General features: G+C 39.6%; 1 protein-coding gene across 4 annotated transcripts in view; it reads right to left on the bottom strand.

Annotated features, from left to right (window-relative positions):
* Positions 1-11,819, bottom strand: part of LOC122789298 (nucleolar and coiled-body phosphoprotein 1-like) — a 1,070,760-nt gene extending 1,058,941 nt beyond the window's left edge. For 2 of the 4 annotated variants that reach the window (XM_044056613.1, XM_044056615.1), the window contains exon 1: positions 11,642-11,819. In XM_044056613.1, the coding sequence (XP_043912548.1) occupies positions 11,642-11,773 (132 nt within the window). In that variant the 5' untranslated portion in view covers positions 11,774-11,819. The remainder of the gene's footprint in view (positions 1-11,641) is intronic. The other 2 variants (XM_044056614.1, XM_044056617.1) reach the window with 1 other exon arrangement.
* Between the last annotated feature and the right edge of the window lie 1,791 nt (positions 11,820-13,610).

Below are 13,610 nucleotides of genomic sequence, written 5' to 3'. Positions count from 1 at the left end.
TAGACACTGTATCCCCCAGGAGTGACACCAGAAACCAAGTCTATTAAAATCGACCACTTTCTGTTTAAACTGGCATCATTCTTGAAAGCAGAATGCTGTTCAATACAAGGCATGTACCGCTCTAATACATTCAGGGATTCATGATGTATTTTTCCATTTGGTCCAGTTAGGTATGTTTCAGTTTATTTACACCCAAAATGGGCTATGAAAATCATATTGGTACCAGTGGTTCAGCAACTTAACTATGTGGGACACTATGGATCCTAGCCCCAGAGAGGCAACTAACTTATCTTCTACTTGTTCAGCCTGGGGGAAGAGGCATCTGCACGTTGTACAACAGAATTAGGTAAAGTGTCCAAAACAACGTGTCAGCACAGAGTTAACGCTCCAGCCAACAAGAGCAAGCGCAAAACAGTAGAATAAATAATAGATGGAGCGACACTAGGTAAAGCACAGCTGTGTTCATCCAAGGTGCTCGAAACACCAAACAGAAATCAAAAAAAATTGTAAAAATATCCAAACGTTATTTATTGCATAAAAGTAAAACACACAGGTTAGCGCTTTCACCATCAGGCTTCATCAGACCTATAACATTATTAAAACCATTCAAGCTTAAAACAGCTTCCTTGGCAGGAAACTACTACTCCCTTAAAGTGCCAGCGTTCATGTATGTAATTACAATTCCTCATATACATACATTACCTAAAAATCCTTCTAAAGAATGATAAACATATTAATAAAACAAATATATTAAAAAACATGTAAAAACATATCCTATGCGAGACCTTGCATAATTAAAAAAAAATAAATTATATATATATATATATATATATATATATATATATATATATATATATATATATATATATATATATATATACACACACACATATATAAACAAACTAGTGCGTGCGTGCATAATTGGAAACAGAAAAGGGACATCATTCCTCAGTCTAACCAACCTACATCAATCTAACCAACCTACATCAACAACATCCTTCAAGCTTTCAATTTCCTTGATTTCAGAAATGGCTTGATTGAAACCTTCCCATTAAGTCCCGGGGGTTGGTTGGACCTCAACCTCATAATCCAGATGGTCTCCCTCTCCTCTGTGTTTGTGTCTTTCGGCTTTTCCCGGTTAGGGGTCGCCACAGCGGAACTCCGGTCCGCTAATGATTGGCAGTTGATTTTTACATACCAGCTCGCCAGGCCTGACGCACAGCCTTCAACGAAGATACGCCCATTCATGCACGTCTCCACACAGAAGACATGCTAGCTGAGAATCGAACCGGACAGCGCCCATTCATGCACGTCTCCACACAGAAGACATGCTAGCTGAGAATCGAACCGGACAGCGTCTTACTGTGAGGTGACAACACTACCACAGCACCACAACCGCGGGTCTCTCCCTCTCCTCTGTGTATGTGCTAATATCCCCACCTCTAAACTTGGGCCAACCCTCTCTATTATCTTAAAGCTAAAGGCATGGGAATCATTATCCATGATGTGCTTAGACAATGCATTCACCTTAGATTCAATCCTAAATCGGATGCAAGTGTTCACGAACAGTCATTGCAAAGTGAACAGCTCTGCCCAAATGCACCTAATTTATAGCAGATGGGAAAAAAAAAATCTGTAAACTCCTGGGTTCTCTGGCCAATAAACTAAACTATTCTTCGAGCTCCCTGAAGCCCTTTCCAACTCAGACACCTGGTAAACACCTTCTGCCACAACATGGATGTTCTTGGAACTTCTTAATGTAACATTACAACAAAAGGTAGCAAGTGAAGATGAACACCCAACAACTAAGTCCCTAAACAGGCATCTTGCTGATGAAACTAACAACATTTTAAGCCTCCATGCATTCCTCACCTCGGACAGACCAGGCTACCTTACTACCGCCACTAGAATTGCAGCCCCAGTATTTTTAATGGAAAGACGCACTTTAGCCACAAGTGAAAAGGCACCTGAAAAGAAATCCAACAACTAGCTCCAAGTAATTACAAGACACTTCAAAAAGGTAGACAAGCCAGCAATGAAGAACGCACAGATGCACTCCAAGTACAGTAACAGTCTAAGGAATGTCCTTCCCAGTTTCTGTCAGTAGCCAATAAGCCTCTAGGGCATATATATATATATATATATATATATATATATATATATATATATATATATATATATATATATACATACATACATACATACATACATACACACACACACACACACACACACACAATATACATATAAATAAAAGCACAAAGGAAGAGACGGCGATTGGGTGGGAAACAGAGAATACAGCCAATAAAATGCAGTAAAAGGACGCCCCACTAGGAACACCTAGGCTTAAACAACTTGAAAAGCACTGCAGACTGTAAAAATGCCTTAAAATTAATAGCTTTAGTTTCAGATAAGGAGGAAACAATGCACAAAATTAAATTTCAAGTGGTAACAAGTGCAGTATTTTGAATTTAGCCTAAATGCATTTCCATGGATACAAAATGGAATCCAAATGCTTTGCTTTAACGCTTCATTTGGAAGAGGATCTGTTTGCATTTTTTGTTAACCCTAGCAAAAAATTGTTGTTTTCGGTTATCTCAAGACAATAGAACTGGTTTATCCCTACATGCTGACACTGCTATTCTACAAAAAAAGAATTTAAAAGCAAATCCAAGAAGCTCAAAATAAACGGGTATATGGAAAGGGGAACCAATCTCATTTTTAACACATAGGGGAGCTGATCAAAATGGTAAAACCAAAAAATTTTATACAATACAATAATCTGAGCAAAACACTTAAAATTACAAAGTACAAGACAACTGCTATACAATTTGAAGACTTGTATACACACAGTACCATGTAGAAAAACTTGCACACTTACTAGCACACACTGTATATTTGCAGCCCATTAAAACATGGTAGATATTGCCAAATGTTCTAAAAGCAGCAGTTGTTCACAGTAGTGAAGTTTTATTATACAAGTAAACCCTGCAATCTTTGGCAACTTAATAAATTCGGGCCAAAGCTTAAAATTCACAACATGCAGTTATGCAATACATAAAGCAGTACCCAAGTATTCATGAAATCCCTGAAGCTATGTTTATCAAGCTACAAGCAATAAGTTTCCTTCCTTGGTAAGGAAAACCCAACAGCAGTGATAAGTGTGCAGCAAAGCATGCACCATACAAGCCATAGTGTAAAAAAAAAATAAAAAATAAAAGCAATGGCCAAAACAAAATGTGCCAAGTACCCAACCCTCAAACACAAATGAGACAAAAAGGAGCAGAAGATTAAAATGTAAGCCACCTGGCTCAACAGACATTTCATAAATATACTGAAATTCCACAATCTCCAAATAATAAAAGACAAGACACTTCTTTCTCATTTAAGACTCAAGACTGCACTGTTTCTATAAACAGAAGTGTTCCAGCCTACAATTACAAAATTTACTCCACCGGAGCACACCTAAACTTTTGTCTATACAAGACAAAAGAAAAACCACACACCTGACATTTTTGTTTGGAAGTACACAATACAAAAGCAGACCAATACAAAGAAACTTCACATAATACTATAAACTCATTTGAGTATTTTTTTCTGGGAAGAGACAAATAGCAACTATGAATTATTTCTACCCCAGCCCAATACTTGTCCATCTCCAAGAGCTAAGACGAGACTTCTGTGAAACTAAGCAACTAAGCTTGGAAAGGAAGGTACCGCTGCCACAATTAAAGAATGGATGCTGAAGATATGTCACTGCGCAAGATGGTTAAAGCAAAACTTGTAATTTCTGCTAATCAAAAATGCATACTAAACAGATTAATCATTGCCAAGAACAAAATGAAATCTGTTTCCCACTATAACATGAAAAAGCTTAGGATCCATGTGAGTAACTATATGCTAAGAAAACAGCAACACTAAGTCGCGGTGGTACAGTGGTAGCACTGTTGCCTCACAGCAAGAGATTCTCCTGTTCGATTCTCGGCTGGACTGCCTTCTGTGTGGAGTCTGCATGTCCTCCCCGCAGTCGAGTGGCCTACGAAAGACATGCGTGAATGGGCATGCCTTCGCTGAAGGGTGGGGGTCGGGCTGGCAACTCGGCACCATAAAAATCGACTGCCAATCATTAGCGAACCGGAGTTCCGCTGTGGCAACCCCTAACCGGGAAAAAGCCGAAGAGACAAACCACATCTGATACCGCTCCCACTGCACAGCAACAACGGCATGCAAGCCATGGCAGGTTACTGGGAAAGCAAACACTCCAACCCGATACCCAGCCACCAAGTAATTGTACTGAAAATTTTTATTCTGCATATAAATTAGCCAAGATCACCAGTGCTGAACATAACTATGAAGGAAGTATTTTTACTTTGTAAAAAATGAAATAACGCACTATATATTTTTCAGTAAAAGTGATCCTATTTCAAGTAACTACACCTTTCTGCTCACTGATCCCTACAACTCATTTGGATTGCAAAGAACCGACAGGCCTGCAAGTGGCACAGTGAAAAGTCATGCACTTGTTGTTTAGCAGAACAGCAGTGAGCTGTGGTAGGAAAGGATTTTTTTGTTTTTAAATCCTAACAACCAGATACAGGTAGTACTTCACATTGGTTGGACTGAAACTTTTTGCCAATCAGAACTAAAATACATTACGGCTCAGCATTATACAGACAGACATCTGAAACTGGTAGATGAACAAAGTAGCTATAATTAGCAGCACCACACAATGGAAAAAAAAAGAATTCAAATAAAACCACAGACTAGAATTCCAACACCAAATATTTAATAAAAACAAGCACTTTGACGTCTCTGCTATTAGAAGCCTTCAAGGAGTATTCTTCTGGCTTTTCCCGGTTAGGGGTCGCCACAGCAGATCATCTGTCTGCTCATGATTGGCAGTGGAGTTTTAAAGTGTCGAGTGGTCTGCCCGGCACCCAACCTTCCACAGAAGGCATACACACGCACACCCTCACACCTAGGGCCAATTTAGAGAGTCCAATCCACCTACCGCGTGTCTTTGGGATGTGGGAGGAAACAGGAGCACCCGGAGGAAACCCACGCGACCACAGGAGGACATGCAGACTCCGCACAGAAGGCACCCCAGCAGAGAATCGAACCGGAGAACCTCTTGCTGTGAGGTGGCAACACTAACCACCATGGCCACCCTAGAAGCCTTCAAGGAGTATAACAATTACAAATCACAATCTGCCTAAATACATCCTTCAATTACACAATTATGTCTAACTACATTAAATTAACAAGACTACATAAAACCTCTCCAGTTCATTGTTTAACCCATTAGAAGATAACGTATTTAATTTTAAAATACAAGTGGACTCCTTTACCAACAATCTACTTAAAGCTCGTTTTTAAATTAAATAGTGCCTTTAAGGCACTCACTATTGATTTTTATTAAAATGGGTAGCTATAATACTTCGCTTTTTATTTCTAGCTAGGTCTCCAACATGTTCCAGTAATCTCATTTTAAAAGATCTTTTGGTTTCACCTATACAATATTTTAGCAGCAGCTGTAATTGTTGGCCTAGGAATGGGAGCCATGTCTGTGGATGAAACCAAACATAATTCTGCTCTTGCTCAGTTATGGGTCGACTACATGGCAAGTGTGTGAGAAGCAATTTGGAAAGGAATGCAGAAGTCTTGAGGTGTGCACAGACAGAAAGTGACTGCAACTGTTGGGTGTAGATGAAACCAAAAAGCACAACCTAACGATTCTGACTTTTCAGGATTAGTGTGTGTCTGTAAAAATAAGTTGAACAGCTTACACAAATTACTTCTGTATATTTAAAAAACAAAAGCTGAAACAGTCCATGGCTTCCCATTTTTGGTCCGTTCTTCATAAGATTTGACAAACCTAAGATCACAGTCACCAAGTAATGGAGAGACTAAGCTTCAGACTTTGCCCATCAGAAAAGATGTGCTAAAGCAAAGTGTTATTCCAGTAATACTTTCCAAGAGTAAACAGCAATATCCCCTCCAATTTGGGCCTTTGTCTAATTTTTCCACCATGAGTGAGTAACCATTTGTAATCCCCATCATATGCGGTACACCCAGCGAAATGGTTTTAACTGCTAGATGATAGGGTTGTTTACAAACAAAAGTAGCTTACCGCCCTGTTGTGCTGCTCAGTTTAAGCAGTCTGGCTTTGCGGGACTAGCATGCACATGTAAAACAAAATGGAATACTTTATAATGGTTATTTTGTTACCACAAATTAGACATCTGAAGTGCACATGGTCAAGTGGCTGAACAGAAGGGCACAGCACTGCAAATGGCCTTATGTCTAAAGGCACTGAAAACAAGTATTTTGCTGTTAGTACATCTTGCTTCACTTCTAGCTGAGGGGAAGGAAGTGGCCCAAACTACACAAATTGCATACCACAATCAATGTGAACAGGAAGACAAATCCAAATCAACCAGTGCATTTACAAGTAAAACTCTGTGCGCACTTGTCTCATGGTTTGAGAACCGTCCATGACCCAAGCACACCCAGACACTGGATGACATATCTAAACGTTTTTGTATGTTCTTTCTACCCCACAAGTATTGCTCCTATAGAGGAAAATGACAGGGCCTGTTATCTTCCACAAACCAACCTCACAAATTCTCAGCAGGCTGGGAACAAATACTAGGACTTTGGTATAAAGGACGTCATCCCGTAAGACCACAAAGCCAGTGTCACTTCTACAACCATTTACTTTTCTTTAGACATGGGCATGCAGTACTCACACACTGGCCACACTCTTTACAGACACTTCATTTACAGACACTTCATTTACCAAGACTATTTCAGACAGTCACCAATACGAGCAGAGTTTAGTCTCACAACATACAAAGTAGTAAAGAATGAACACATTTCTTACTCTAAGAAGTTGAAGCAAATACAGCTCATAACTGAAGGGATTACACTAGCTCTCGCATTAGTTTTCATGTATACCACCATTTTTGACCAAATAACATTCTTACTGCAAAGTTACAAAGCCTGCTTTGTTACCTCCTCTCTAGGGCACGGCTGAGGAAGTCTAAAGCTAACCTACCCATTCAGTTAAATTATGCACTACAACTATTTTGACAAACATCTCTACCACAGGCTCACAGATCTGCAAGAATGAAAGAAGTCAAGGTGGGGGGGGGGGGGCTTTAGATACATCTCCCTAACAGTGCAACACTTGATTTGGAAATTATGGACTACTTTTAAAAAGTTTACTCCTTGCAATACTGACCAAACATAACCCACAGCGGATCTACTTTAAAACAACGAAATGCCATAATGTTGACCTGCAAAACAGACGAAAACCACAAAACTTAACATTACTGAACGATCACTAATTTTTCACCGCAAAAGCAGGCAGTTGATCAACATGGTGAATTTTGCCCTTTTCTCCACTGCAGTGTGATCTCGAAGTTGGTATACTTAGTTAGGAAGGGGTGGGGGAGGCAAAGCCACCCCCACTTCGTTTTTTTATTTTATATATATATATATATATATATATATATATATATATATATATATATATATATATATATATATATAGGCCAAGTTTACTCCTCTGTGAAAAATTACAGTGAAGTGAACGGTTGGTAATGTAAAGTTTCGTTGTTTTTGTCTCAATGTTATGCAAGTTGACGTTACGGCATTTTGGTGTTTTAAAATAGATCCACCACAATATACACGATAAGAATGATACAAGAATTTGATACCTCCAAATACATTACAGTCCTGAAACTTGGTGCTTCTATGAACTTAGTAATTAACGAGCACAACATGCACGTCAATTATTCTATTTCATAAACCATAAAAATGTATCCTTCCTTTAATTGCAACAATACCCAGTCAGAGAGTGCTTACAACAGCACCATCTTGTTTCATTAGTGCACGGTCAGATGAATGTGACATGATACACCACACACATTCTACACACTGTTTGCCACATTGCCAAAGAAAACATTCTTAAATAATAAAACAAGGGTTCCTATTACGTGATCGAACTTCAAGTTCGAACCCTATATGGTCAAAACCACATAGTCGAACTTGAAGTTCGAACACAGAAAAAATAAATAAAAGATGCAACAAGTAAACCAACTGTTGCAAGCAGGGGGACAAGACCCCCTGCACCCTCCCTCTTTAAATATACCAACTCCGAGACCATACTATAGTGCAGAAAGGGAATATTTCCCTTTACTGCATTGTAGTGCGATCTCAGAGTTGGTATATTTAAACAGCGGGGGGTGTGGGGGGGCACAGAGGGACTTGCCCCCCTGCTTGCAACAATAAGTTTACTGTTGCATCTTTTTTTTTTTTTTTTTTTGCCGTTTGAAGTTTTGAAACTTCTAACAGACAAGTCCAATATTGTAGTGTTCGAAGTTTCAAAACTGCGATCACGTAATAGGAACCCAAAAAACAATATGCACATGTAGATACACACAGTAAGCAATATTTTTTTAAATTAAAAAACTCAACAGCTTTACGGGGGAGGGGGGGGGTAATACCAGAGACTTACACTCTATATACTTAAATAGGGACGTTATGTACTCAATTACATTTTTATATCACACGACAAAATGGGCAGAGTTCTGCAATTTTGAACGTACATTCACATTTCTCAAGTAAGACAATGTAAGCCTGTGTGTAGACAGAAAAGGGTCCTTGCAGCATAATGTACACATTTGCTTCTTACAACTTCCTCTAACCAACTGTTTACCTGCAGGTATAAAATTATTTTTTTCCCCATAGATGTCATTCCTCTACCATCAATGCAGTAAGCTTCTCCAAGATCTACACAAACTAAACAGTTCTCAAAAATAAGAAAAAAAAATATAAAGGCAGGTTTATGCAGCATGAACATTCAAACAATGTTCTATTAAAACAAAAAATCAGCCCCACCAACATCGCATTTTTTCAACCTGCTTAGCAATATAATTTATTCTGCTCAACTCCACCAAAAACAATACATGCCCCAAGGGATTCTCAAGCCGTTTTAAAGAACATTCAAAATTCCCTTTCTACACCTCTATAAACAGTACTAACCACAAACTTTTAAACATTTAGCCACAATCTCCTACAAGATTATCAACATAAAATTACACCCATAAGAAATACAGCGGTGGCGTTGTTACTTTACAGCAAGAGGTTCTCCTGTTCGATTCTCGGCTTGGGAGTGTGGAGTCTGCATGTCCTCCCCATGGTTGGTTAGCGTTCGAAAGACATGTGTGCGTAAATGGGCATGCCTTAGTTGAAGGTTGGGTGTCGAGCTGGCACCTCGGCAATCTACTGCCACATAATTAACGGACCAAGTTCCGCTGTGGCAACCCCTTATCAGGAAAAAGCCAAAAAGACAAACTACTAAGAAATATGCTATCACAGATGTTTTAACTACTTGTCCTTACGTTCTTATAAATAAAATAAAAGGCATCCCCTCAAAACATCCAATTCAAACAGAGGTTGAAACTGTCCTTACGTTCTTATAAATAAAATAAAAGGCATCCCTCAAAACATTCAATTCAAACAGAGGTTGAAACTGACAGAACAGAAAACATCTCCATGGCTGAATCAGACCAATGTAAACTACTTCTCTACCAAAAACAGATTTAAATATCTAGATGGTCTTTTAGTTATGCTGTTTGGATGCAATTCACATGTAGAACCCCCCCCCCCCCTATACACACGAGAAAGACAGTCAGTCACTGGTAACAGGTTCAGTAAATGGGGATAAGGAAGTGTATTAACCCACCAGATGCCCAGCCAAAACCCACCTGACACATTGTAATGTAATTAATATTCAGCATATGCGCCGAAAGCAACCCTATGTTTTATTGGAGACATTCACTACCAAAAAAGAAATGTTTTACTAGGGGCATAAAACTAAAACGCCTGTTGTACATCACATTTCAGTCAATCGGGTAGAGATCACACCACAAAACTTTTCTCTAAGCGATACTGTTATTAATGGCTGAAATTGTTTGCATTACACACCACTTGTTCAGTGGGGGGTGCAGCTGCCCCACAAGGGGGGTGGCAGGGGAGCATGCCCCCCTGAGAAAGGAAAAAGTAATAATTTCAATTGGTTGGGAGGGTGGTCTAATGGTTAAGGTGTTTGCCTTACAAACACAAGGTGCAGGGTTTGAGTCTCACAAGGGATAACTGGATAGGCTTACAATGGCTCACAAGGGCAGTTAGCCTAGTACTAACCTATGGAGCTCGTTGTGTGCATTGATTCAGTGTCAAACATGGTGTACTTACATATTGAAACTCTGCCCGCCACCTTATCAAACAGGCCCGCCCATTCCTGCGGAAACTAACTGGTGGGTTAATACACTTAAATATCGCCCAGTAAACTTTTATATTGTGTCCTTGTGTCCAACATCGGGTTGCCACCTTTTCAAAGTGGCCATAGTGGGACATTTTCGGGACACACGTCAGATTTTACAGGCCGACACATACCTACGGTCAGTACAAAGGATAGAACTTTACTTTTTTTCCTAAATAAAAGCTTATTCATGTAGCAGTTTACTTGTTTATCCTGTTTCTTGTAACATTTAGGTATTTTAGATGCAGAAAACTATTTTATGCAACTATTACATAAAATATGGGACATAATTATGTCCTACAATCTCAGGACATTTACCATTTTTAATATCTTTGTTCAGAACAAAACCGCCCACAAGAGGAACTGTCCCTCGCAAAGTGGGACAGGTAGTAATCCTAGTCCAACATAGCTTTGCGCAAAAAGGGTTCCATCGGGCTTATGCTTACTGAAACTAGTTATAACCCAAGACAAGTTACTGTAACAGACCAAAAAAGTTTCATTCATTTACTTACTAACTTTCTAGGTCTGTACTCCTATACTGTTACAGTGAGTATTAAAGCACGTCACTGCTAGGGGCACTTTGCAGTAATATTCAATAGGGCGAGCGTCAATAGCTAGCAGTAGGCATACTTCACAATAATTAAATATTCAATAGGGCGTGTATCAAGGGCTCGTAGTGGGCGGTATTTCCCACTGCCATCCAGTATGCTATTACAAGTAAATTTCATCCATTAAGTCGTCTTACTAAAACACTTTCAGAAAAGAAAGGAAGTACCCACGCCTATTCTTTCTTGTGGTCCAACGGTATGATACATTTAACCACATTATGAATTACAAATAGCAACAGACAGTATACCCAATAAATAGTAACGCTGGTTGCTACATCAACTACCAGAGCCCCGCAAACTTCACTCATAACTCCATCTAAACCACCAATAGCTTGTTTACAAATACACCAAACGTACACGTACCAGTCTGCTCTCAAAGTAAAACAAATACATATATTTTACCTCACAATAAAAGTGAGAAAAAAATACAATCCTTACGTCAACTTTTTCACAAGAACTCTAATCACTGAATGCACGCAAACAAAAGATAACAAATGCCTCCAATACACCTCACCGCACAGCTTACAACACTAAGGACAGGCTGACCGCAGCAAACACTAATGAACGCTCATATGCCTACTGCTGCATCTCAGCGCCAAACTCGACAAAAATACTACACGTGTTGGTATAAACTTCAGCTGGCAGAACGCTACTCCCTTCTCCGGTGACACAAGCCTGTCAGATCACTCTCCCCACTAATACTCACTAAAGTAGTATTTGTCCGCTTAGCAAATGCTTTTGCAGCTTTTTCAAAGCGATTTTCAATTAGGAATGAATAGATATACGGGTAAAGATCGCTAGGAACAGCACCAGATTCCGCCATTTTAACAGCCAACATTTACAGAAAGAGAGACGCACACCAGACGCAGTCACAGCTTGGGAAAATCAACTCGGCTGGCCAATCCAATCTTAGTGTACCCGTCGCGCTAAAATTATGTCATGGGTGGCAAGTAAGATGATGTGGTTGGAGATTTGGTTGGCGTTTTTATAGAAAGCTGAAATACACAGGGTTAAATGTATACTTCTTAACTGTCCCGGATTTTGACTCGGATATTAGCCCCGCTTATTGCCTCAGTCATAAAACTGGTGACTTTTGGAGAAAAGTTGACAAACTGCAGTTAGTAAATAATCCCCAGCCGGGATTCATTAACGCCTACACTAAGTGTCCACTGTTCTGAGTAAACATAAAACGTAAGCCTAACTTACACCTTCTTCCTCCTAATTTTAGTTTTCCTACTGATTTTCATGCAGATGATCTTTCTGAATGACTAGAACGTACAAAATATGTGACAGGAATGTTATTAAATACAGATCGGGTACATTTTGTGTAGGTGTTCCTGTATCTGGCCCCAAACTTATAATTATAATTAGAATTATAGACCTATTTTACTTAAGAAAATGTATAGCAAGTCGCAGGGCCAGATTCAGGAAGCCTCCGTGTAAGAGTTATAACTCTTACACGGAGGCTGCAGTTAAACTGTGTGATGTCAGCATGTCATGCATATGCATGAGGTGCATGAGGCATGCTGAATCACACTAGTAACTCTTACACGGTCCGTGTAAGAGAGTAGGGGGCGTGTCAGTAGGCTAAGCCCTGCAAGCGGACACGCCCCCGGAAGACTAGAATGGCTGAAAGTAAACAGCCACGAGAGAGGCCATGGAAATGTGCATAAACACACTACACAACACATGCCCCGATAGACCATCACTGTATAAAGTGAAGAGATGTAATAGAATTAAATTAAAACCTTTTTTTTTTTTTTTAAAACCCCATAAATGTTTGCTACTATGTGCGCCTGTGTGCGTGGGTGTGGTACTAGCGCAATCACAGTCAGCAGTCAGTGGAAAAGGATATAAGAACTAAATATGCAAAGTAAGCCAAGAAATAATAGCTTAGTGGTAGAGTTGCCAGCCTAAGAGTAGGCAGGCAGGGTTTGAGCCCCTACAACAACCTTTTTTTTTTTTTTGTAAATAAGCACTAAAAAGCCCCCTGACAGTATTGTACAAATGTAAATGTATTCCCTTTTGTAAAATGGAATGAAATAGAGCATATATTTTGAAGTAACATAATAATAAAAATAGTCAGAAATGTACTGATAGCTAAGCTGCTGTGAGACAGAGTGCCCGTAGCTGAGTAGTGTTTCAAAAGCTGCAAACTGCGTGCCCGTTGCCAAGCTGCAGTTAGACAGACTGAAACTGTGTGCAATTAGCTTAACATGTGTGTCAGTAGCCAATTAGGATTTATCCCAGCGCACACCGTTTGCGCCGCTCCCACAAGCTAACTGCCAGTGCGCATGCGTTACCTCCGCGCAAACGAGCGTAGACCAGGTTTAAAGTGCTTAAAAGTGCTTTTGGCATGTTTGATTGACAGGTCCTCAACTCATTCCTGTCAGGAAAATGAAAAATCAGTTACCAGATTTGAACCCAGGATACCATGCACTAGAGTCAAGGAACTAAACCACCAAGCCATGACAGCAATACCTAGAAATGCAGAAATAGCATATATATGGGATAAAACCCAGAATGGAGCATGAGAAAGCATTTTCAGTGAAGTAGATACAATTCCAAAACGGCCAATCAGAGAAATGTGCAGGAAAAGCGGCATATATAAGCCCCATAGGCGGGAATACACAGCATAACTGATTGTAGAACAGACTTGCAGTCAGCATGAGTGG

This window comes from Protopterus annectens, chromosome 14.part0 (genome assembly GCF_019279795.1).
Source record: "Protopterus annectens isolate FY-2018-M chromosome 14.part0, PAN1.0, whole genome shotgun sequence".
Classification (NCBI taxonomy): domain Eukaryota; kingdom Metazoa; phylum Chordata; order Ceratodontiformes; family Protopteridae; genus Protopterus; species Protopterus annectens.
This window is presented reverse-complemented; position numbering and strand designations above follow the sequence as displayed.